The 25,053-nt window shown below is 34.4% G+C and overlaps 1 protein-coding gene across 2 annotated transcripts in view; it reads right to left on the reverse strand.

Moving 5' to 3' along the window:
- The window catches only part of OMA1 (OMA1 zinc metallopeptidase), a gene marked incomplete at its 5' end in the record, with an annotated part of 87,434 nt that extends 62,887 nt beyond the window's left edge, over positions 1 to 24,547 (reverse strand). The window contains 6 exons of one of the 2 annotated variants that reach the window (XM_079696621.1): positions 11,663 to 11,737; positions 15,290 to 15,418; positions 18,197 to 18,304; positions 18,404 to 18,577; positions 21,151 to 21,379; positions 24,048 to 24,547. In XM_079696621.1, the coding sequence (XP_079552747.1) occupies positions 11,663 to 11,737; positions 15,290 to 15,418; positions 18,197 to 18,304; positions 18,404 to 18,577; positions 21,151 to 21,379; positions 24,048 to 24,547 (1,215 nt within the window). Of the gene's footprint in view, positions 1 to 11,662; positions 11,738 to 15,289; positions 15,419 to 18,196; positions 18,305 to 18,403; positions 18,578 to 21,150; positions 21,380 to 24,047 lie in introns of those variants that run through there. The other variant, XM_079696622.1, reaches the window with a different exon arrangement.
- Between the last annotated feature and the right edge of the window lie 506 nt (positions 24,548 to 25,053).

Genomic DNA, 25,053 nt, shown 5'->3' on the forward strand with positions numbered 1-25,053 from the left:
CTGTAAGTCTGCTACCTTTTCTCCTTTTTTTTTTTTTTTTTTAAAGTCAGTGTACTCCTCAACCATGAGCAATTTTGATGACAAAAAGCTGAAGCCTTATGGGCTTCAAGTCAGTTAACAAAACTGGAAGCGAGTAGCACAAATGGAAATTAAGAGGAAATCCTCATAATCAAGAAAACAACATGAAGGGTGAACTTGGCTTAAATACATGATGACTGACAAATACACTATTGCAAAGTTTGTACATTTTGCCAGAAATTACTCACTATCAACCTGAAGTAGAGAGAGGACAGACAGCAGAAGCAAGAAGAACTACAATCTGGCAGCCTGTGGAACAAAAACCACATTCACAGAAAGATAGACAAGATGAAAAGGTACATGGCTATGTACCAGATGAAGGAACGAGATAAAACCCCAGAAAATCAACTAAATAAAGTGCAGATAGGCAATCTTCCAGAAAAAGAATTCAGAATAATGATAGTGAAGATGATCCAGGACCTCAGAAAAAGAACGGAAGCAAAGATCGAGAAGATGCAAGAAATTTTTTTTTAACAAAGACCTAGAAGAATTAAAGAACAAACAAACAGAGATGAAGAATACAATAACTGAAATGAAAACTACACTAGAAGGAATCAATAGCAGAATAACTGAGGCAGAAGAAGGGATAAGTGACCTGGAAGACAGAATGGTGGAATTCACTGCTGCAGAACAGAATAAAGAAAAAAGAAAGAAAAGAAATGAAGACAGCCTAAGAGACCTCTGGGACAACATTAAATGCAACAACATTTGCATTATAGGGGTCCCAGAAGGAGAAGAGAGAGAGAAAGGACTTGAGAAAATATTTGAAGAGATTATAGTCGAAAACTTCCCTAACATGGGAAAGGAAATAGCTACCCAAGTCCAGGAAGCGCAGCGAGTCCCATACAGGATAAACCCTAGGTGAAACACACTGAGACACATAGTAATCAAATTGGCAAAAATTAAAGACAAAGAATAATTACTGAAAGCAGCAAGGGAAAAATGACAAATAACACACAAGGGAACTCCCATAACGTTAACAGCTGATTTCTCAGCAGAAACTCTACAAGCCAGAAGGGAGTGGCATGATATACTTAAAGTGATGAAAGGGAAGAACCTACAAACAAGATTACTCTACCAGGCAAGGATCTCACTCAGATTCGATGGAGAAATCAAAAGCTTTACAGACAAGCAAAATCTAAGAGAATTCAGCACCACCAAACCAGCTCTACAACAAATGCTAAAGGAACTTCTCTAAGTGGGAAACACAAGACAAGAAAAGGACCTACAAAAACGAACCCAAAACAATTAAGAAAATAGTCACAAGAACATACATACTGACAATTACCTTAAATGTGAACAGATTAAATGAACCAACCAAAAGACACAGGCACACTGAATGGATACAAAAACAAGACCCCTATATATGCTGTGTACAAGAGACCCACTTCAGACCCAAGGACACATACAGACTGAAAATGAGGAGATGGAAAAAGATATGAAATTAGATATGAATTAGAAATGAATTACAGGGGAAAAAACGTAAACAATACAAACACATAGAGGCAAAACAATACATTACTAAATAACCAAGAGATCACTGAAGAAATCAAAGAGGAAATCAAAAAATACCTAGAGACAAATGACAATGAAAACATGACGATCCAATACCTATGGGATGAAGCAAAAGCAGTTCTAAAAGGGAAGTATAGCTATACAAGCCTACCTCAAGAAACAAGAAAAATCTCAAGTACACAACCTAACCTTACACCTAAAGGAACTAGAGAAAGAAGAACAAACAAAACCCAAAGGTAGCAGAAGGAAAGAAATCATAAAGATCAGAGCAGAAATAATTGAAATAGAAACAAAGAAAACAGTAGCAAAGATCAGTAAAACTAAAAGCTGGTTCCTTGAGAAGATAAATAAAATCGATAAACCATTAGCCAGACTCATCAAGAAAAAGAGGGAGAGGACTCATATCAATAAAATTAGAAATGAAAAAGGAGAAGTTACAACAGACACCATAGAAATACAAAGCATCCTAAGAGACTACTACAAGCAACTCTATGCCAATAAAATGGACAAACTGGAAGAAATCGACAAATTCTTAGAAAGGTATAACCTTCCAAGACTGAACCAGGAAGAAATAGAAAATATGAACAGACCAGTCACAAGTAACAAAATTGAAACTGATTAAAAATTTACCAACAAACAAAAGTCCAGGACCAGATGGCTTCACAGGTGAATTGTATCAAACATTTAGAGAAGAGCTAACACCCATCCTTCTCAAACTCTTCCAAAAAATTGCAGAGGAAGGAACACTCCCAAACCTATTCTATGAGGCCACCATCACCCTGATACCAAAACAAGACAAACATCCTACAAAAAAGGAAAATTACAGACCAATATCACTGATGAATATAGATGCAAAAACCCCCAACAAAATACTAGCAAGCAGAATCCAACAACACATTAAAAGGATCATACACCATGATCAAGTGGGATTTATCCCAGGGATGCAAGGATTCTTCAATATACACAAATGAATCAATGTGATACACCATATTAACAACTGAAGAATAAAAACCATACAATCATCTCAATAGATTCAGAAAAAGCTTTTGGGCTTCCCTGGTGGCGCAGTGGTTGAGAGTCCGCCTGCCGATGCAGGGGACACCGGTTCGTGCCCCGGTCTGGGAGGGTCCCATATGCCGCGGAGCGGCTGGGCCCATGAGCCATGGCCGCTGGGCCTGCGCGTCCCCGCAGCAGGAGAGGCCACAGCAGTGAGAGGCCCGCGTACAGCAAAAAAAAAAAAAAAAAAAAAGCTTTTGACAAAATTCAACACCGATTTATGATAAAAACTCTCCAGAAAGTGGGCATAGAGGGAACCTACCTCAACATAATAAAGGGCATATATGACAAACCCACAGCAAACATCATGCTCAATGGTGAAAAACTTAAAGCATTTCGTCTAAGATCAGGAACAAGACATGTATGTCCACTCTCACCACTATTATTCAACATAGTTTTGGAAGTCTTAGTCTCAGCAATCAGAGAAGAAAAAGAAATAAAAGGAATACAAATTGGAAAAGAAGAAGTAAAACGGCCACTGTTTGCAGATGACATGATACTATACGTAGATAATCCTAAAAATGCCACCAGAAAACTACTAGAGCTAATCAATGAATTTGGCAAAGTTGAAGGATACAAAATTAATTCACAGAAATCTCTTGCATTCCTATACACTAATGATGAAAAATCTGAAAGAGAAATTAAGGAAACACTCCCATTTACCACTGCAACAAAAAGAATAAAATACCTAGGAATAAACCTACCTAGGGAGACAAAAGACCTGTATGCAGAAAACTATAAGACACTGATGAAAGAAATTAAAGATGATACCAACAGAGGGAGAGATATACCATGTTCTTGGATTGGAATAATCAATATTGTGAAAATGACTATACTACCCGAAGCATTCTACAGATTCAATGCAATCCCTATCAAATTACCAATGGCATTTTTTTACGGAACTACAACAAAAAATCTTAAAATTTGTATGGAGACACAAAAGACCCCAAATAGCCCAAGCATTCTTGAGGGAAAAAAATGGAGCTGGAGGAATCAGACTCCCTGACTTCAGACTACACTACAAAGCTTCAGTAATCAAGACAATATGGTACTGGCACAAAAACAGACACATAGATCAATGGAACAAGATAGAAAGCCCAGAGGTAAACCCACGCACCTATGGTCAACTAATCTATGACAAAGGAGGCAAGGATAAACAATGGAGAAAAGACAGTCTCTTCAATAAGTGGTGCTGGGAAAACTGGACAGCTACATGTAAAAGAATGAAATTAGAACACTCCCTAACACCATACACAAAAATAAACTCAAAATGGATCAGGGACCTAAATGTAAGACCGAACAGTATAAAACTCTTAGAGGAAAACATAGGAGGAACACTCTGACATAAATCACAGCAAGATCTTTTTTGATCCACCTCCTAGAGTAATAGAAATAAAAATAAACGAATGGGACCTAATGAAACTTCAAAGCTTTTGCACAGCAAAGGAAACCATAAACAAGACGAAAAGACATCCCTCAGAATAGGAGAAAATATTTGCCAATGAATCAACGGACAAAGGATTAATCTCCAAAATATATAAACAGCTCATGCAGCTCAATATTAAAAGAACGAACAACCCAATCCAAAAATGGGCAGAAGACCTAAATAGACATGTCTCCAAAGAAGACATACAGATGGCCAAGAATCACATGAAAAGCTGCTCAACATCACTAATTATTAGAGAAATGCAAATCAAAACTACAATGAGGTATCACCTCACAGCAGTTAGAATGGGCTTCATCAGAAAATCTACAAACAACAAATGCTGGAAAGGGTGTGGAGAAAAGGGAACCCTCTTGCACTGTTGGTGGGAATGTAAACTGATACAGCCACTATGGAAAAACGGTATGGAGGTTCCTTAAAAACCAAAAAATAGAATTACCATATGATCCAGCAATCCCACTACTGGGCATATACCCAGAGAAAACCACATTCAGAAAGACACATGCACTCCAATGTTCACTACAGCACTATTTACAATAGCCAGGTCATGGAAGCAACCTAAATGCCCATTGACAGACAAATGCATAAAGAAGATGTGGTACATATATACAATGGAATATTACTCAGCCATAAAAAGGAACGAAATTGGGTCATTTGTTGAGACGTCGATGGATCTAGAGACTGTCATAAAGAGTGAAGTAAGTCAGAAAGAGAAAAACAAATATCGTATATTAACACATGTATGTGGAACCCAGAAAAATGGTACAGATGAACTGGTTTGCAGGGCAGAAACTGAGACACAGATGTAGAGAACAAACGTATGGACACCAAGGGGGGAAAGCCGCAGGGGGTCAGGGGGTGTAGTGAATTGGGCAATTGAGATTGACATGTATTCACTGATGTGTATCAAATTGATGACTAATAAGAACCTGCTGTGTATATATATAAAAAAAACCTGAAGTAGATTTCAAAAGGCTAAAGATGCATATTGTAATCCCACAAGGAACCATTAAAAATAATGCAAAGTGTTATATCTAAAAAGCCAATGAATGGAATACTAAAAAGTATGATTAACTCAAAGAAGGAAGAAAAGGAGGAACAGAGCAACCGAAAAATAGATAAAACAAATAGCAATATGGCATACCTAAATACAAGCATATCAATAATTACATTATATATAAATGGACTATACACTTCCAACTAAAGGCACAGATTGTCAAACAATAAAAAAGCAAGAACCTAGTTTATGCCATCTATAAGAGATGCATTTTAAATACAAAAACTGAAATAGTTTGAAAACAAATGGGCAGAAAAAGATATTCCAAGTGAACAATAACACCTAAGAAAGCTGGAGGGTCTATATTAATGTCAAGCAAAATAATGTCAAACAAAATTAATTCCAGGATATATGCCCAGGAGTAGGATTGCTGAATCATATGGTAATTCAATTTTTAGTTTTCTGAGAAACCTTAATACTGTGTTCCACACTGGCTGCACCAACTTACATTCCCACCAACAGTGTAGGAGGGTTCCTTTTTCTCCACACCATCTCCAGCATTTGTTATTCGTAGACTTTTAACAATGACCATTCTGACCAGCGTGAGGTGGTACCTCACTCTAGTTTTGATTTGTATTTCTCTAATAATTAGCAATGTTATGCATCTTTTCATGTGCCTATTGGCCATCTGTATGTCTTTTTTGGAGACATGTCTCTTTAGGTCTTCTGAGCATTTTTCGATTGGGGCATATATCCAGACAAAACTATAATTCAAAAACATACATGCATCCCTATGTTCACAGCAGCACTATTCACAATAACCAAGACACGGAAACAACCTAAATGTCCATTGACAGATGACTGGATAAAGAAGATGTGGTACATATATACAATGGAATAGTACTCAGCCATAAAAAAGAATGAAATAATGCCATTTGCAGCAACATTAATGCAACTAGAGATTATCATACTAAGTGAAGTAAGTCGGAAAGACAAATACCATATGATATCACTTATACGTGGAATCTAAAATGTGACACAAACCTATCTATGAAACAGAAACAGAAAAAGGGACATAGAGATGAGACTAGTGGTTGCCAAGGGGGAGGGAGGTGGGAGAGGGATTGTGAGTTTGGGATTAGCAGATGCAAACTGGTATATACAGAATAGATAAACAACAGGGTCCTACTGTGTATCACAGGGAACTATATTCAATATCCTGTGATAAACCATAATGGAAAAGAACATGAAAAATAAGGGACTTCCCTGGTGGTGCAGTGGTTAAGACTGCACGTTGCCAATGCAGGGGGCCCGGGTTGGATCTCTGGTCAGGGAACTAGATCCCACATGCATGCCACAACTAAGAGTTCGCATGCCACAACTAAGTAGCCCATGTGCCGCAACTAAGGAGCCTGCAAGTCACAACTAAGAGCCAGCACAACCAAATAAATAAATAAATTTTTTTTAAAAAGAATATGGAAAAGAATGCATATATATGTATAACTGAGTCACTGCTGTACAGCAGTAATTAACACAACATTGTAATTCAACTATACTTCAATAAAAAATAAATTAGGGCTTCCCTGGTGGCGCAGTGTTTGAGAGTCCACCTGCCGATGCAGGGGACACGGGTTCGTGCCCCGGTCCGGGAGGATCCCACATGCCACGGAGCAGTTGGGCCCGTGAGCCATGGCCATTGAGCCTGCACATCCGGAGCCTGTGCTCCGCAACAGGAGAGGCCACAACAGTGAGAGGCCCGCATACCGCAAAAAAAATATATAAAAAAAATAAAATAAATTAATTTAAAAAAATTAATGCCAAACAAAAAATACTTCAGAGTATTGCTAGAGACAAATAAAAAAATACTTCACAATAATGAACCAGTTCAATAAGAGGATAAAATAATCCCACATGTGTATGTACCTAATAGAGAGCTTCAAAATTCAGGAAGCAGAAACTAACAGAACTGAAAGAAAAAATAGACAAATCCACAGTCACAGTTAAAGATTTCAAAACTCCTTACTCAATAGCAAGTAGACAAAAAATCAGAAGATATAGAAGATTTGAATGACTCTATAAACTACCTTAACTTAATTGATATTTATAGAGTATACACTCAGCAAATATTGAATACACATTTTTTCAAGTGATGGAACAGGCACCAAAAGAGACCAAATGATACACCATAAAACAAGTCCTAACAGAGTTGAAAAAATTAAATTCTCACAGAGTATATTCTCTGACCATGAAATAATTAATTAGAAATAAACATTTAGACAAACTCCAAATACCTGGATATTAAATGACTCACTTCTGAACAACACATGGATGAAAGAAGAAATCACAATGGAAATTTTAGAAAATTTTCTGACTGAACTGAAAATAAAAATACAACATATCAAAATCTGTGTAACTGAAAATAAAAATACAACATATCAAAATCTGTGTCTAGCTAAAACAATGCAGAGTGAGAAACTTAGAGCTTTAAATGCTATTCTAAACAAGAAGAAAGTCTAAAACCAATGATCTAAGCACCTACATTAGAAAACTAGAGAAAGAGTAAATTAAACACAAAGTAGAAAAATTAGATTTCATAAAAATTTTAAATTTTTATTGTTCAAAACACACTATAAAAAAATAAAGCAAGTCACAGAATAAGAGAAAATATTTGCACAAATATTTGACAAAGGACTTATATCCAGCATATGTATAAAGAACTCTTACAATGTAAGAATAAGAAGCCAACTCAATTTAAAACTGAGTAAAATATCTAAAAAGACAGTTAACAAAATAAGATACATGAATGGCCAGTACACACATGAACATATCTTCCACAGCATTAGCCATTAAGAAATACAAATTAAAAATATAAACAAACTAAAAACATCCAAAATAGGGCAAGGACGAGAAAACAACTATGTGTTACTAATAAGAGACACATACATAAGAACACAGAAAACTTGAAAATAAAAGAATGGAGTAAGATATGACAGGCAAGCACTAACCAAAAGAAAGCTGTCACGACAATACTAACAGAGGAAAAAGAGAACTTCAGGCAAGAAGCATTACTAGAGACAAAGAGGGATTACATATTGATAAAAGGATCAAGCTACCAGTAAACTCTAATAATCCTATATGAGTATGCTAAAAATAGTATTAAAATATAAAAACTAAAAATTAATAGAACTAAAAGGAAAAAGAAAAATTCAGAATCACGAGAGACTACCCTCTCTTGGTAACTAGAAAAAAAAAAAGGAGAGAAAAAAATTCAGCAAGGATATAGATGATCTGAAACAACAGATTTAACAAACTTGACAAAATTGACATATGTAGAACACTGCACCCACAATGGCGGAATCCACTTTCAAGTGCATACCATTTTAACAAACTTGGTAACATGCTGAGCCATAAAGCAAAACTGAACAAATTTGAAAGAATTCACCATTCAGTATATTCTCCCATCAGACTGTAATTAAGCTAGACATCAAAAACAAAAGGTAAATGTTTAGAAATCAAGGAATGTTTAGAAACTAAGGAAACCAACAAATGTTTAGAAACTAAGGAATATACTTCTAAACGACCCATGGGTCAAAGAAGAAATTACAATGAAAACAAGAATATATTTTAAACTGAAGAAAACAAAAACATATCAACACTTGCAATATGACAAGATATTCTGAAAAGAAAACGGCTAGGCATAAATGTATACATTAGAAAAGAAAATGACAAATCAATGACATAAAATCAATGACATAAGTATCTATCTTAAGAAGTTAGGAAGAACAGCAGATAAAGCTCAAAGCAGAAGGAAATAATAAAGATAACAACAGTAACTGAAACAATAGAAAACAAACATAGAATAGAGAAAATAAGGAAAGGCAAAACATCTTTTTGAAAAAATTAATGAATGTAATAAAATCTAGCAAAAAGACAAAGCATACATCACCAATACTAGGAACAAAGGGGACATTTTTTAAATATATCTGTAGAATGCAGAAATCCTTGAGACATTAAAGATGTAAGAAGAGTATATCAAAACAACTTTATACCAATAATACTGAAAGTTTAAACAAAACCTAAGTTCCTAGAAAAACAAAACTTATGAAAACTGACACAAAAATATAAAAATCTGAAGAGTAGTTCTACATCTATTAAAGATAGTTCCACATCTACTGAATCCATGATTAAGTGCCCTTCCACAAAGAAATGTGTAGGCCCATATGGCTTTATCCAAACACTGAAAAAATAAATATCACTATTCTTACACAAACTCTTACAAAGAAGAAGGAACACTACCCAACGCATTTTATGAGATCAGCATAATGTTGATACCAAAACCTGACAAGACATTACAAGAAAATTCCAAGCCACTACCTCCTATGAACACAAAAACATTCTAAACTAAACATTAGCAGACCAACTCTAGCAATACATTAAAAGGTTAATATAATTGACAAAATTGGTTTATTTCAAAAATAAAAAATTGTCATTTTTTAAACAAAAAAAATTATTGTAATTTGCCACATTAACAGATTAAAGGAGAAAAACTATATAATCATCAATAAGTGCAGAAAAGCCATTTGAAAAACTTAATATTCATAATTTTTAAAAATCTCTTAGCATATTAGAAATAGACGGGAAACTCTTATCTGACAAAAGTCAGGTTTAAAAAAAGCTTACAACAAACATCAGAATTAATGGTGAAATACTGAATGCTTTTCCACTAAGATCACGAAGAAACAAAGGTGCCCACCATCAACACTGTGCTGAAGTTTCTGGCCATTGCAATTAGGTTAAAAAAAAAAAAAAAGGAAGTACACAGAATGGAAAGGAAGCAATAAAGCTGTCATTATTCCCAGACAACATAACTATGTATATGTAAAAATCTAAAAGAATCTATACACTATTAGAATTAAGTGAATTTATTTAGCAAGGTTGCTGGATACAAAGTCAATGATAAAAAACAACCTGTACTTCTATATATAGGCAAATTTATTTTTTCAATGACATTGTTTATAACAACATCAAAAATGTCAAACACTTAGCAATAAATCTAACAAAAGATGTATAAGTCCTATACACACAAAAAATTTTCAAAACATCACTGAAAGAAATTAAAGAACATCTAAATAAATGGACAAATATACCATCCATGGTTTGGAAGACCCAATACTGTTGACACTAGTCAGCTGTCCCCATATTGATCTATATTTGATGCACACAATTCCAATCAAAATCCCAGGCATGTTTTTGTACAGGTATGTGATTTGACAAGCTGATTCTGAAATTTATATGAAAAAGCAAAGGACCAAGAATAGCCAAGTCAATATTGCAGTACAACATTGGAGGACAGAAATCAAGATATCAAGATATCAGATATCGAGACTTATTACACAGCTACAATGACAATGTGGTATTGGCTCAAAGATAAATAACAGGCCAATGCAATACAACAGGGAGTCCAGAAACAGACTTACATATAGCCTCCCACATTGATGACAAAGAGACACTGAAGTACAGTGGAGAAAAGATAAACTCTTCAATAAATAGGGCTGAGTCTATTAGATATCCACATGGGAAAAAAATTATCTTGACCTCCTCCTTATATTTAACAAAACAATAAAACTTCTTGGAAATAAAACAGGAACAATTTACTGAAATAAGCAAAGATTTCTTAATCAGAACACCAAATGCACTTACCAAAGGGAAAATTTCACAGACTGTAATACATTAAAATTAGGAAATTTTTGATAGAGTCAATCTGTGGCCCATCATTTGGGAACCTCTTAATCTATGCAGTCTGATAATTCACTTAATTCTACTCATGTAACATTCAAAGAACACTGGTTTTGTGAATGAGTAATATCTTGATTTATGAAATTAAATCCATAAAACTCATAATGAGAAATTCAGATAATAGTAATTTTCAATAGTTAGGACTTTTAATAACTACTGAAAACTCAACAAAGAATCAAATAAACTTTGAATTTAATATGTGAAGTGGCATTGTTTTCACTCATTTTTAAAAATGCAGTTTTACTTTTAATGTTAAATCCTACTAATAATACGCAGTTATCACAGGTGATTAAAAACAGCAGCCAGGCATGAAGTGCCCTGTTAGGTAGATATGAACAAAGCCCATGTAAACCAGAGTAAAGGCCGAGAACTGCTCTCTGTGGCTAGCAAAAACAAGCCATCTGCTGCAACAAAAATAATCTGAAAGATACAGAGTAATAAGCCTGCTCTTCTATCATTTATTTAAATGGTGAAAATTCAGGTTGCTTAGCCAGGAATACAGTTACAGTAAGGTAAACCTTTCTCCAAGTGGGGAAAAACAGCTACACATCATCTTACTTACTCAAAAAGCCTCCTTAGATCAGCAAACTAAGGGAAAGGAGTAAAATAAAGATAGCAATAGCTTCCAGAGGGCACAGACTTTAAAAGGTATTAATGAAAAATTATATATAGTCCAACTTTCATTCTATGCCCATGCCAAACCTCATTAAGATGATACACATTTATCTTTTACTATGTGAAGGACACTGTGTATTCTCAACTACTCAATATTTTACCTTTGCAGCAAGTTGTAGTCCAATTTTGTCAGCTTCAGCCTCCAGTGTTCTACTATATGGTCTATCAAATATAAACTAAGAAGAAATGAGAAAGAAAAGTTCCATTAAGGCTATTTCATAACAAAAGGAGCAAAAAATGAGATTTTAAAAATTAATTTCATGAAGTACCTAGGATACAGCTTTTATGCTCTCCATGATTAACATTTAAAGAACACCATGGTATAAAACAAAGTGCAGCCTTTATTTCCTCCACCAGCGATTAATATTTTTAAAACATGGAAAGAATAGGAAAAAAACATGTCTGCAGACTTTTGGAGAGTCCACAGTATCATATAGTGGACTTGTATTTTTCCACTTATAATCTCTACTTACTATGTAGAGGATTCCCTAAGAAAGCTTATTGATGCAGGATTTTTAATATGACCAAGGAACATTGTGATCTTGCAGTTTTAAAAGAAAACTGAAAAACTATAGCTATATAATAGCCAGTGACACTACTAGAGGATTTATTTCAGTTAGAAAATTAACCATATAGCAGAATGTTCTTCCTTTGACATATTATCTTAATTTCCTCTTTGTTTTCTAAGTATCGATTAGTTAGGAAAATGAACTTTTCTTCCAACTTCAATAAAAGAATACAAATAGATATTATAACTGTAATTTTCCTAATTACTTGTATTTATGTGAATGCCTTCCAGTTAAATACTAATTTTCAGTAAGTACTAAAACTTTGTAGAAGATGGATCAATAGGCAGGATTTTTGAGAGAAGAGCTATTAATTGGGGAAGCAATTTTTCAGAGGTAGTTGCATGTCAGTAATGGCTAGAAATAGTAAAATCAATCTAATCCATTGTATATGACCATTAGATATGACCTGCTTCCTTCTCGATCATGTCTGTTTTAGGTTGCTGAACTATATTATATAGTGTCTGCACTTTCCATAAGCAGTCTGCTGGTGTCCCAACGAATCTGCCGGTAGTATAACCAATTAAAAACATTGGCTTTAAAAAGAAAGAAACGTGTTCAAGCCCAAATGCTGATGTGTATTAACTATTAGTTCTGGGCTAATTTTTTTAACACCTCTAAGCCCAATGGCATCATATGTAAAATGGAGCAGTAACAGTACCAAACTCCTAGAGTTGCAGAGAGGATAAAATGAGCAAATAATAATAATAATAATAATAACTCCCATTTGTTGAGTCCTTACTTGGTACTAGGTACCGTGCTAAATGCTTTCAATCAGTGGTTCTCAACTGGACGTGATATTGTCCCTCAGGGACATTTGGAAATGTCTGGAGATATTTTTGATTGTCACAACTGGGGTTGGGAAGAGAGGGGGGAGTGCTACTGGCATCTAGTGGGTAGAGGACAGATGTGTAGAGGCATCTAGACGTGTAGAAGTCACTGCACATTCTGCAACGTAGAGGACAATCCCCCACAACAAAGAATTATCTTGTCAATTCTTTGTCAATTCAAAATGTCAATAGTGCCTGTACTGAGAAATGCTGCTTTAAATGTATAATTAAACCCGCAATAATGCTTTGAGTTAGCCACTACTATTATCCAAACTTACAGATAAAGAAACTGAAACCTATAATAAGTGAAGTGACCTGCTGAAGTTCTATAAAATTTAGGTCTAATAGAGATGAAATTCAAACACAGATCCATCTGATCAGAGCCTGTATTCTTAACCCCTGTACAAAATTAATCTACAGTGTTTATCCTAGTGCCTACAATACAGTAAGTACTCAATAAATGTTAGCTACTATAATCATTATTAATAGCTCTCAAAACCCTACCTGGTAGCGCTCTATGAGGGCTGCTACATTGTACCCAGACAGTTAAGTGAGGGCCCCCTACTTCTTCCTTCCTCTCCTCCTTTCTCTGACAAAAAAAAAGTCAGCAATTCCCCCACAAGAACTTCAGTATCAGCATTCCCCTCTGCTCTCCAATCACAATGAGCAAGCTTCTAGAGAAAGAAATATTTCCTTGTCACCAAAATTACTGGGAGGGGGTCCTGATTTAGGGAAAAAGAGTTCAAACAGAAGTAATCCTTACTTCATTTTCAGTTTAATTATTAAAGAATTATACTCAAATAGCAGGATCATCAAGTATTTCAAGGGAGAAACAGCTTCCAGTTATCTTTCCTATGACTTAATCTCCTGATTCCATTACAGAAAAAGCTATTTATTGATAATTGGGGGGAAAACTACATTACCTTCTTTGACTTCCCAGCACATCAATGATAAAAATAAAATTCAAAATATGAGATTCTATAATCTAAGCAATAATCATTCTTTCTTTTTCCATTTAAGAACCTTTATCTCAATATAAATGAAACCAAATGATATGCTAACAATGAATAAAAGACTTAGTTATTCAATTTCTAAAGCAATTTGTCTCAAAGAATTTTACACATTGGATTTAAACAGCACCCAGATGGCACTCTGATGGGTGCTCCACAAATCACTGAATAAACAAATAACAGATTGCTCCTAAATAACCAAACCTCCCAGGACAAGAAGAAATATCTGATGAAAGACATAAAATAAAATAGCTAATCATAGTTCAACAAAGCAAATATTAAGATTGCAAGACCTCCTTTCAGTAGTGTACTGTTTTGAACAAGATGGAGGACTCAACAAATTTTATCAGATGACTATCATTATGCATAAGTATTAAAACCAAAAGTTAACAAACACCTATTAAGGCTGTCCTTTCAGTATTTTCCAGGCAACATTAATTTAACTGGGAGTGAGGAGATGAAGGTAGTCAAGCAGCTTCTGCCAACCCTGCGCCCATAAAAGTTTACAGGTTTTAAGAGTTCCCCATTAAAATGCAAATATTTGGGGAAAGGGAGAGTCATCCAGTGAATACACCACTGTTACTAGGAGACAAAAGGGGAACGTCTGAAGGTAAAGCAACAGAAGGAAAGAAAGGGTTGTGCCTGGGTTTCTCTCTGTAAGAACAATAACTATGCAAAAAAAAAAAAAAAAAAAAAGCTAGCCAAAAGTTGCCAAGCCCTTCTAACCCATCTATCTCCCATCATGTAAGAGATGTAATATTTTCTAATTTGAATGCTCACTGTTAAGGACATCCCCTAAGGGCTTCCCTGGTGGCACCGTGGTTAACAATCTGCCTGCCAATGCAGGGGACATGGGTTCAAGCCCTGGTCCGGGAAGATCCCACATGCCGCGGAGCAACTAAGCCCATGCGCCACAACTACTGAGCCTGCGTTCTAGAGCCTGCGAGCCACAACTACTGAAGCCCGCGCGCCTAGAGCCCGTAGTCCACAACAAGAGAAGCCACCACAATGAGAAGCCCACGCACCGCAATGTAGAGTAGCCTCCACTCGCCGCAACCAGAGAAAAGCCTGTGCACAGCAACGAAGACCCAATGCAGCCAGCAACAATAAATAAATTAAATTAAATAATAAAATAAATAAATTTTTTTAAAAAAGACTATGCCCTAAAAATAAGAAGACATAAGACACTAAAAATTAGCACCCGTTTTTCATGGTAAGATTCATAAGGTATGAAAACATTTCTGGTACTTTTTCCTTTACAGTAATATTAAAATGTCCTCACCACAGGCCATTGCAAATTCAACTTATTGTCTCAGACTTACCTCCTGCAATTTAGACTGAATCCACTGGCCCAAAAGTGCCAAACTATCTCGAGGACAAATGGCCCAAATCATTGTGAGAAAAATCAGACCTAGGAAATCCAGGAAATGAATCAAGCTAGCCTTTTCTGCCTGAGAAAAATCAAAATAATGAAAATTACACTTAATAAATTCAGATAGCACATGCTTACATTTTCTAGTTCATCGTGTGTAATCACATTAAATAACTACATGTGTTTAACTGAACTTTGCCAAGTAAGACTGCAAATGCTTTTTCTTCTGTGTGCTTTATCCTTTCCCAGTCTGTTTTTCCCATCTCTTGTTTATATACTTATGCATTCGTTTATTCATTCAACTAATATCTACTTGAGCCACTACCACCATTCAGATACAATGACAGGTTCATTAACCTACAGTGTCTTATATTAACAAGCATAATAATCTTGCAAAATAGGTACAATTGTTCCCTATTTTATAGATAAACTAAGATGAAGAGAGATTAAAAGAGTTGCCCAAATTCACAAAGCAATTAGTAAAAGAACAAGGAATCAAACCCAGGAAGTTATAGTTTCTAATACAGTCGCTAAATCTTCTTAAAAAATCAAATAAATGTGTTTATTATGCTTATACTTTTAGAGAGAGACCAAATACTACCTAACATATGAAGCAGTTAAAACAAGGAACAATTCAGGAAAATATCAGAAATTTATTTTTTAAATAAAAGTCTTTTGACTTCATGACCTAATATGTGAAGAGTCATGCAAGTCTGCAACTTTATCAGCCTGGTATTTCCCACCAGGAAATTTAGTTATATGATTTTTTTAATTTACTTATAGCAGTAACCAAAAAATGTTTTACTTAAATAGTTGTTTGGAGTAGTAATATCTAAATATAAGTTTAATGCACTGGACTGTTCATTGTTCCTCACTAAAGTTGCTAAATAAATAGTATTGTAGTGCTGATACTGATAATATAGGAATCATTACTTGAATGTATGAAAAATGGCTAACAACTAAAAATAATCACCTAGAATACTTCTGAATATAATCTGCCCTCACAAAGCATTCTTTGCTTCATTATAAGACTCATGAAAAACAATTATGGAATTATTTTAGCACTAAATGATGAAGTCATTATGGAAGAGAAAATCCTTGTAATTAATTATTAAAGAATATAATTGTTATTACATAATCTGAGAAAACTAAAAAATGTTTTAAATTTGTATTTGTGAAATAATGAAAACAACATAAAATGGAGACTCCTGAAAGAGAAAACATAGTATTGACAGTGTCTAAGACCTCTAACAAAGAAATATTAATAACTACTTCCTATTTTTAAGACCATTTGCTTTTTATGTCTCATCTAATTATTGCTCTTGCACTGAAAGAGATGACAACATTATGCTGAATAAGGCACTGACCCAGATGCCAGAAAAATTAATGTACTGAAATGAACACCTTTTAAAACTAAAACTGGCCAAAATTCATTGATTTTGCAGTTAAGAAGCCATTTCTAGAAAGATATAACGTATTTCAACTGCTTAGATTTATTCTTGTATGTATCCGTTTAAGGAAAAAAATTTTTTCTATTTTCCTGTAACTCAGAAGAAATAAAGGAGATAATTACTATTTGCGCTCTAGAATAGCACAGCTTTGGCCCACCTCATCTTATTGATACTCTAAGGAAAAGACAGAATTTGAGATGACATTTAGAGGGATTAATAACATTATCATTTCCACTTGAAGTTAATATTACTTGCATTTCTGATATATTCACAATCCTTCCACTATTTACCTTTGTGTTTTCAATTAAAAAATATACCTCTCTCTAATCATGTAAACAAATGAGTCATGCACAATTTTTAATGAATAAAAATAAAAATATGAGTAAACAAATAGATTATTTTTCTAGATTCATACCAAGTCAAACAGATGTATATTCACATGGGTATAAATTGACCTGACTTCTATGATCTATGAGAAAAGTGCTGCCAACAGCCAGGTAACTGTGGGAAAAGGAAGCAGTGCCAGACTTGCAAACAGAAAACCTTGATTAAAGTTCCAATTCCGCCAGTTTGTCACGTTAGTCATGTTATTTAGGGTCTTTTTAAACATTAGAGACCTCGTATATAATATAGCAGCAGTCCCCAACCTTTCTGGCACAAGGGACCGGTTTCATGAAAAACAATTTTTCCACATACAGGGTGGGGGGATGGTTCAGGGGGTAATGCGAGCGATGGGGAGCGGCAGATGAAGCTTCCCTCACCCGCCTGCCGCTCACCTCCTGCTGTGCGGCCCAGTACCAGTCGACGGCCCGGGGGTTGAGGACCCCTGTAATATAGGGATATTAAATACCTACCTCATGAGGATAGTATTAAAATTATGAATGAGAAGGTATTAAAAAACTCAGTAAACTGTAAAATGGCAAGGTATCTTTATTATTACTCTGCATTAATTATACATGGCATATCATTCTAGACATTTTCAAAGATGCTCTAAGCTATCCTCTGAGAATGAATAAAAAAGTAAGAAAACATTTACCACTTGAATAGTAATATCACTTTCCTACAGTGGATTTTCTGACTAGATTCTAAGTATGTTAATAATTATGGAAAGTTTAAAATCTAATTTGAAATAATTACAGGTTGAGAATAATCACTTCTTAGCAAAAAAGACAGATGATAAAAATTGTATTTAATAGAAACACTAATTATTCAGTATCAAACACTAAAAATGATAAAAATTCTCAAAATTAGCCAATCATACTTTCTCAGGTAACAGAATAAGTCAATTATTAAAAACTAAAATTCCATCATAAAAAATAACTGAAAAGATTCAGTTCTCTAAAAGATTTAACTTGCTAATTTCAAAGGAGTGTTTCAACAACTGAACATTCATTTTAGGTACTTACGGCATGCTCAAGTACTGCATGTGCTATTTCATGGCCCAGAAGGAAGGATAGCTGATGAATATCAGTCACACTATTTAAAAGCCCAGTGAAGATAAACACTTGTCCATTCTGCACCATAATGAAAATAATGTAAGGAATTAGAACAACATAAAAAACAAGGACGTTAAATTTAACAATTAAAAATTAGGCTGGGTAACATTTACTTACTGGAAGCACAAAGGCATTTATATCTGGGGAATCAACCACGTGAATTATCCAATTGATCTCAGAGATGCCTGGAATATCTTTATTGCATTCAATTAAATGATGAACCACTTCTTTAACAGCCATGTATCGGGGGTCTTTCTCAGTTAGCATATCATTTTTAAATTCTTCCATCCACTGAAAGATTAAAAAGAAAAGTAGTCTCTAAGAGAGTGTTAGCTCTACAAAATGTTTATATTGCTTTAAGGAGTGTTATATGGCACTTATTGTTGAACACTTTAATTTTTAATTATGTAAAAATATGCACATATGAAATACTCAAAAAAATTCAAATTTGAATTATTTATGCAAAGGCAATCTGGTTTCTCACAAAGAGAATAAACTCTAATAACTAAGATTTTTCATATAAATTGGTTGAAATAAAAATTCACTCATCTTTTCTATTAGCCTATAAACAAATAAAATGCTTAAATATTATTTCTAATTTCCTAAATATTTTAGAAAACAAAACATTGCCTAGAGAACAGAAAGATTTCATATAAGAAAGTAAAATACAAAAGAAAATTACTTTCATAACATACCGAATAGAAAAACACCCTATACTTAATAAGAAAGTTAAACTTCCACCAAAAAAGGACACTTCATTAATTTTAAAGTGTTTTAGCCAGACAGATTGAAATTACTAAAATTTTAGAACTAATGGGCATATCATTTTCTCTATATTATGCTAATTAAGACTAACCACCATATGAAGACACTTTTTCTGAAGCTATATTCATGAGACTCTTTCAAGTGTACTTCGAAAAGTGAGGATGTTCTGAAAATATTAAATTTGCATAAAATGTATAATTTCTTTCATATATGAATCAAGAAGTCCGTAACCTTCCTCCTTGAGATGCATTAAAAACATGATTTTATAGATTATGAATTTAAAAGTCTTTATATAGCATTTTTTAAAAGCACAAGTCACCAATGTAAACTGTCTGAAACAAAGAAACACACAGAAGTAGATACAACAAAATTATATGTAATTATAGTACTTTATAATAATCCCATAAGAGTGTTTGAATTTTCGTAACAAGCAGGTATTACATTTGTAGGCTAAAAAATAAGAAAAAAATATATGTACATGTATATAATTTTTTAAAGTTTCTTACTGATATAAATGGTAGAAGATAACACTAATTTAACACTAGGCCTTTCTCAATCTTAACAGAACACTTTCCTCAAACTTGCTTCTAACTAGACTATTCTAAGAAACATCTCAAATCTCTGTATAAACTTTATAGAAGAGATTGGTCTTATCTTTATTAAGAACAATCTTTTTAGTGAAGAACCACTGTTATTTCCTTTTTTATGGTAACTTTCCATTAACAAACTCAGAAGCTCAATTGAAATAAAAATATATAAAAATCTAACCATGACAAAGCTGTCAAGTGAGGTTATAAACTCAACAAATATTAATTGAGCATATACAGGCACACCTCAGAGACACTGTGGGTTCAATTCCAGTTCTCGATATCTTTATTGAGATATTCACCACAAAATGAATATCTTAATAAAGCGAGTCACATGAATTTTTGGTTTCCCAGTACATATTGTGTGCAACAGCATTATGTCTAAAAAAACAATGTACGTATCTTAAAGAACACTTTATAGCTAAAAAATGCTAACCATCATCTAAGCCTTGAGAAAGTCATAATCTTTTTTGCCTAACAAATATAATAATAATGAAAAGCCTTGAAATATTGCAAGAATTACCGAAAAGTGACAGAGATACAAAGTAAGCAAATGCTGTTGGAAAAATGGCACTGACAGACTTGCTTGACACAGGGGTGCCACAAACCTTCAATTTTTAAAAATGCAACATCTCCAAAGTGTAATAAAGCGAAGAACAATAAGATGAGGTTTGTCTATACTGTTTATGTGCCAAGCATAAGAGAGAGAAAGATGATCTGTCCTCAAGGAACTCACTAGTAGTATAAAATGTTTAACTACTTGAGTGACTATACTTTCCAAGGAGGTAAGACTTCTGAATTCCAACTTTATTTTGCATTCAAAAAATATAATAAATAGCCAAAATTGATGTGCGAGGGTGGGGGGGAATATCTTATTTTACTTTATTTTCAAGGTATAAAAATTCAAATTACAGATCTATTTATTCAAAAAATATATACTAAGCACTACTTTGTACACTGTGCCAGTACTTAAGATGAAATGATAAACAGAATAGACAGGGTCTCTGACCCCCCCTGGAGCTAGTCTAGAAAGGGAGACAGATCAACAAATAAATAATTATGCAAATAATTATGGTGTTACCCTCACGATAAGTGTTTTAAAAGAAAAGGACAGTATGCAAAGAGAAAAGTAGGAGACCTAGCCCCAATATAGCCAAGCACAGAGCATAGCTACAAATGACTAATTCATAACGCAGTCTGTATGAAGGATACCCCCTAGAGCCTAATGTAGCCACCCTGCCTAACCCAGTCAGGATAATCAAGGAAGGCTTTCCTGAGAAAGTGACATTTAAGGTGACATGTGATGAGCAGGAGTTAGCTGGGTGATCCAGAGGAAAGGCAATGTAAGCAGTAGGAATACTAAGCATGAAAGGTCTGAGGCCTTTTGGAAAAAATGCTAATTTGCTATCAGAGATTAAAATTAAAAACTAGTGCATCTTTCATATTTAAGGAACTTTCCTCCTTTGAGTATTACATCAAGCAATGTAGTTAAAAACAATTCTTTCTACTTACTGCTTCATATTCCAGTTCTGATAAAAGTCTGAAATGTTCCTTCCCCAGTAATAGAAGCTTGCTCCTTCCTGTGACTGGACTCACTTCCAGGTGTGTAAAATAAAATACTACAAAAAGCAATCCAAAACTACTCAAACCAAGGAATAACTTCCATTTATTCTTCTTTACACTTTCTTTAAATAGTTCCTTCTTGTTAGGAGGAAGTGCCTGCCACCATTTCCTTATGCCCCTGGAGCAAAAAGAAAAATTCAAAGTTCTGATAATAGAATCAGTACATATCACCAAAACTTAATGCTTATGCTAAAATTCTGTCATCAAATACTCGAATTTTTATATTTTTCTGTATAGATGGTTTTTTTCAGTTTTTAAAAATTCTTAGCTAAATGATGAAAAAGTAATCAATTATATGGAGCTATAGTTAAAAATTCTAATGCTCATTTGGATTTTCTTCAGTTATTTTAAAGGTCAATGCTAAATGAGAAGCTGTTTTACTATAACTACCATTAACATTTATTGACTGTTCAGCACATTCAAGATACTCTTCTAATGCTATACGTATATCATCTCATTTAATCTTCATAATAATCCTGTTACAGAAGAGAAAATTGAGACTTAAGTTAAACAATTTATACAAGGTTGTAGAGTTAATAAGAGGAAAATGAGGCAAGCAAGGCAATATAATAGGGATGAATTGCCCAAATAAACATCTGAAGGCGTTATGGTACAACAAATCTATACCTTTAACCATCACTGCCCCCACTTCTCATCAGATATCTGACACAATCTGCCAGTACTTCAGTAAGGTACAAGGGAAACTATCTCAGCACTGATTTTAGAAACAAATATTGCTCAGTAGCAGAAACTCTACTAACTCCTCAAGAACATGACAAAGGAGAGGTAATAAAAAGAGCATAAGCACTGTAAATACGGAAATGAGAGATTTTATAGATAACATCTGGGGAGGTCCAATTCTACCAGGCAACAATAGACTCTCTGCTGCTTATTAAGGTTCATGGACATTTTGACAACCAGTAATGTTTTCAGCACTGGAACAGAACTTTTTCCCTATGAGTTCATCTGTGAAATTACAACAAGAATTTAAAATATATACATCATCCTCTCGACAAAATTTATTTTATAAAATAACTTCTTTGAGTTATCTTAATCTTGTTAAGTGACACACCTAAAATGCCTTTAAAGTGTTTCAACCTAAAAAGATTCAGATCAAACTATGAAGTATACTTATTTCCAATTTAAAAGTTTATGACATTACCATTTAAAATGTATGAAAACATATCCTAAAATAAAATTTTAGGTGACTTACAATAGTAATATCAACAAAAGGTTAAAAATAAATAAATAATTTAAAAGGATGAAAAAGAGTTATTGGCCCAAGAGCTTGGGTTGAGTTGTGACAAAGATTCTCTCCTCCCCCAAACTCTACTCAGACTCCCCTGAACTCTTTTTCAAATAGGCCTTGTCTTTTGGACTACTGTGTTCATCTCTGCATTGTCCAATTTTAGCAAGAATCCTGCTAGGTCAATTAAGTCAGAATCCCTCATCCTCCATATCTGATCAGGACACCCAATCTGTCCTTATCATTCATCATCTCCCAGGTGAAATCTGATCACCCTCACCTGCCTTCAGCAATAACTCTAGTAGGTCAGTTTGGGTGGAATCCCCACTTGCTCCTGATGTTTCCTCTCTGTAGTTTTCCATCTATCGACCCCCGCCCTGCCCACATAGCCCATGGTGTATTCAGAGCTGACTCTGGTTCTATACTGAGGTCTCTTTTCTCCTACTGCAGAAGTTCTGAATAAAATCTGTTTTTACTTCTTTAACTATTGTCTAGCTCTGGCTTTCTCTGATAGTCGTTACTTAAATTGAAAGCTAAATTAGCTGTATATTTTCTGAGTGCCAAAGCCTAGTCATAAAGAACACAATAAATTACGGAGTATAGGTCCTTGATTTTTTTTTTTTTTTTTTTTTTTTTGCAGTACGCGGGCCTCTCACTGTCACGGCCTCTCCCGTAGCGGAGCACAGGCTCCGGACGCGCAGGCTCAGCGGCCATGGCTCACGGGCCTCGCCGCTCCGCGGCATGTGGGATCCTCCCGGACCGGGGCACGAACCCGCGTCCCCTGCATCAGCAGGCGGACTCTCAACCACTGCGCCACCAGGGAAGCCCCAGGTCCTTGATTTTTGATAAAAAGAAAACTGGGTTGGTTAGTATGGAAGAAGGCTAGACGGCACTTCATAGTTATCAAACATAAGAAAAGTTTATAAGGAGACAATACTTAACTTTACCTTTCTTCAATCTTCATGGAGCAAATAAGAGAAAACAGAATTATGAGGGGGAGTTTTAAATTAAATATGAAGTATTACTTAGCTGAAAAAAAACATTAAGTATTATAAAGGATCACAAAGAGAAAATAAAGATTTGTCGGAAACAGAATAGAAAAATAAATAAATAAATAAAAATACTAATTAAGAGTTAACGTGGCTAGGAATGAGCCCTTTCTTAAGTAAGCAAAGTTCTTCAGTTTCATGATCCATTGTCTCAAATTCCATGAACTAAAAAGGAATGCTTGTAAGTACAGTTCTTATACGTGAGTTATAACAAACATTTCTGATTCTTGTAATCATAAATATAAGACCTTTTAAATAGTGTCTATATAAAATATACAAGAATAATTTTTAAAGATCACATTTCTGTACTGTAATATGCAATAAATGATTTTAAGATTATTAAGGCATACATAAAAAAACTGAGTAGAACCAACTGTTTAGAAACTGAATTCTGAGCTAATTATGGGAGGGAAATCTATCAAGTTTTCTTTAAAAATTAGTTTTACAGATACTTTTTAATATAAGAGTTTATATTTTAAAGAGCATTTTACCTGCCCACAATGATAGCCAGTAGCTTCTGCACTGGTTTAAGAATCATCAACAAGAGAGGAACCGGAGCAGCTTGAAGCCGTGGAGAAGTATGGAAACTCCTGATGTCTCTTGTGGGTAAACAGTTTAAAGGATGCACCACTGAAAGAGCAGGAACTACTAGAACGTCTTTCATCAGTAGCTGTCTTGAAAAAGAGTTATTCCATGCAGTACATTTTTGGGTAATCATCCAAATTTCCTTACTTCTGGTTCTCAAGAGGCAGCCAGTTCTTTTGTTATTAAAAGTCCTACAGACTTTTAATTTTTCACGCAAAAATGTCCATCTATCACCCTGATTTACTCCCAGGCCCAGAGACTTATTTACTATATTGTTAATTTTCACTTGATGACAGTCCAGTGAGGTTACAGCTTGTGTGTTACATTTTCTCCAGCTGGTCAGTAAATTAAATCGGAAGAAAACACATTTTCTAGCAGCAAACTGCAGTCCACAGATGAAGCTCATCTTTATTTTGCTTGATTATCTGGAACACAAAATATAAACTATAAATATCTAAGCAAAATACTTATTACCAAACTGGGAATATAACACTTATGAAAAAGGTGTTCTTCCTTTAACACATTTCCGACTAAATTACCTTGGGTTTCAACTCATTGCCCCCTGCAGCAACTCCTCTTAACAATAAAAACCAAAGAGGTTTTACTAACTTTTAACTCAACAACATGTACTTTCAAAATTTGGATTTTTTTCTTCGTTTCATTTTTTAATTTTAGTTGGGGGAGTCTATTTTTATTTTAACAGCTAAATTATTTGGGGAATAAGAAATGGATTAAACAAAAACAGCACTAAGTTTCAGCAACTGGCAGTAATGGGGGGAAGGAGTATTTAATGGAATAGTAAAGTCTAACATAAAATGCAATTTTAAAAATACAGATTTGTGGGACTTCCCTGGTGGTCCAGCGGTAAAGAATCCGCCTTACAATGCAGGGGAAGCAGGTTCAATCCCTGCT

Source organism: Hyperoodon ampullatus (assembly GCF_949752795.1).
Source record: "Hyperoodon ampullatus genome assembly, chromosome: 2".
In the NCBI taxonomy this organism is placed as follows: Eukaryota; Metazoa; Chordata; class Mammalia; order Artiodactyla; family Ziphiidae; genus Hyperoodon; species Hyperoodon ampullatus.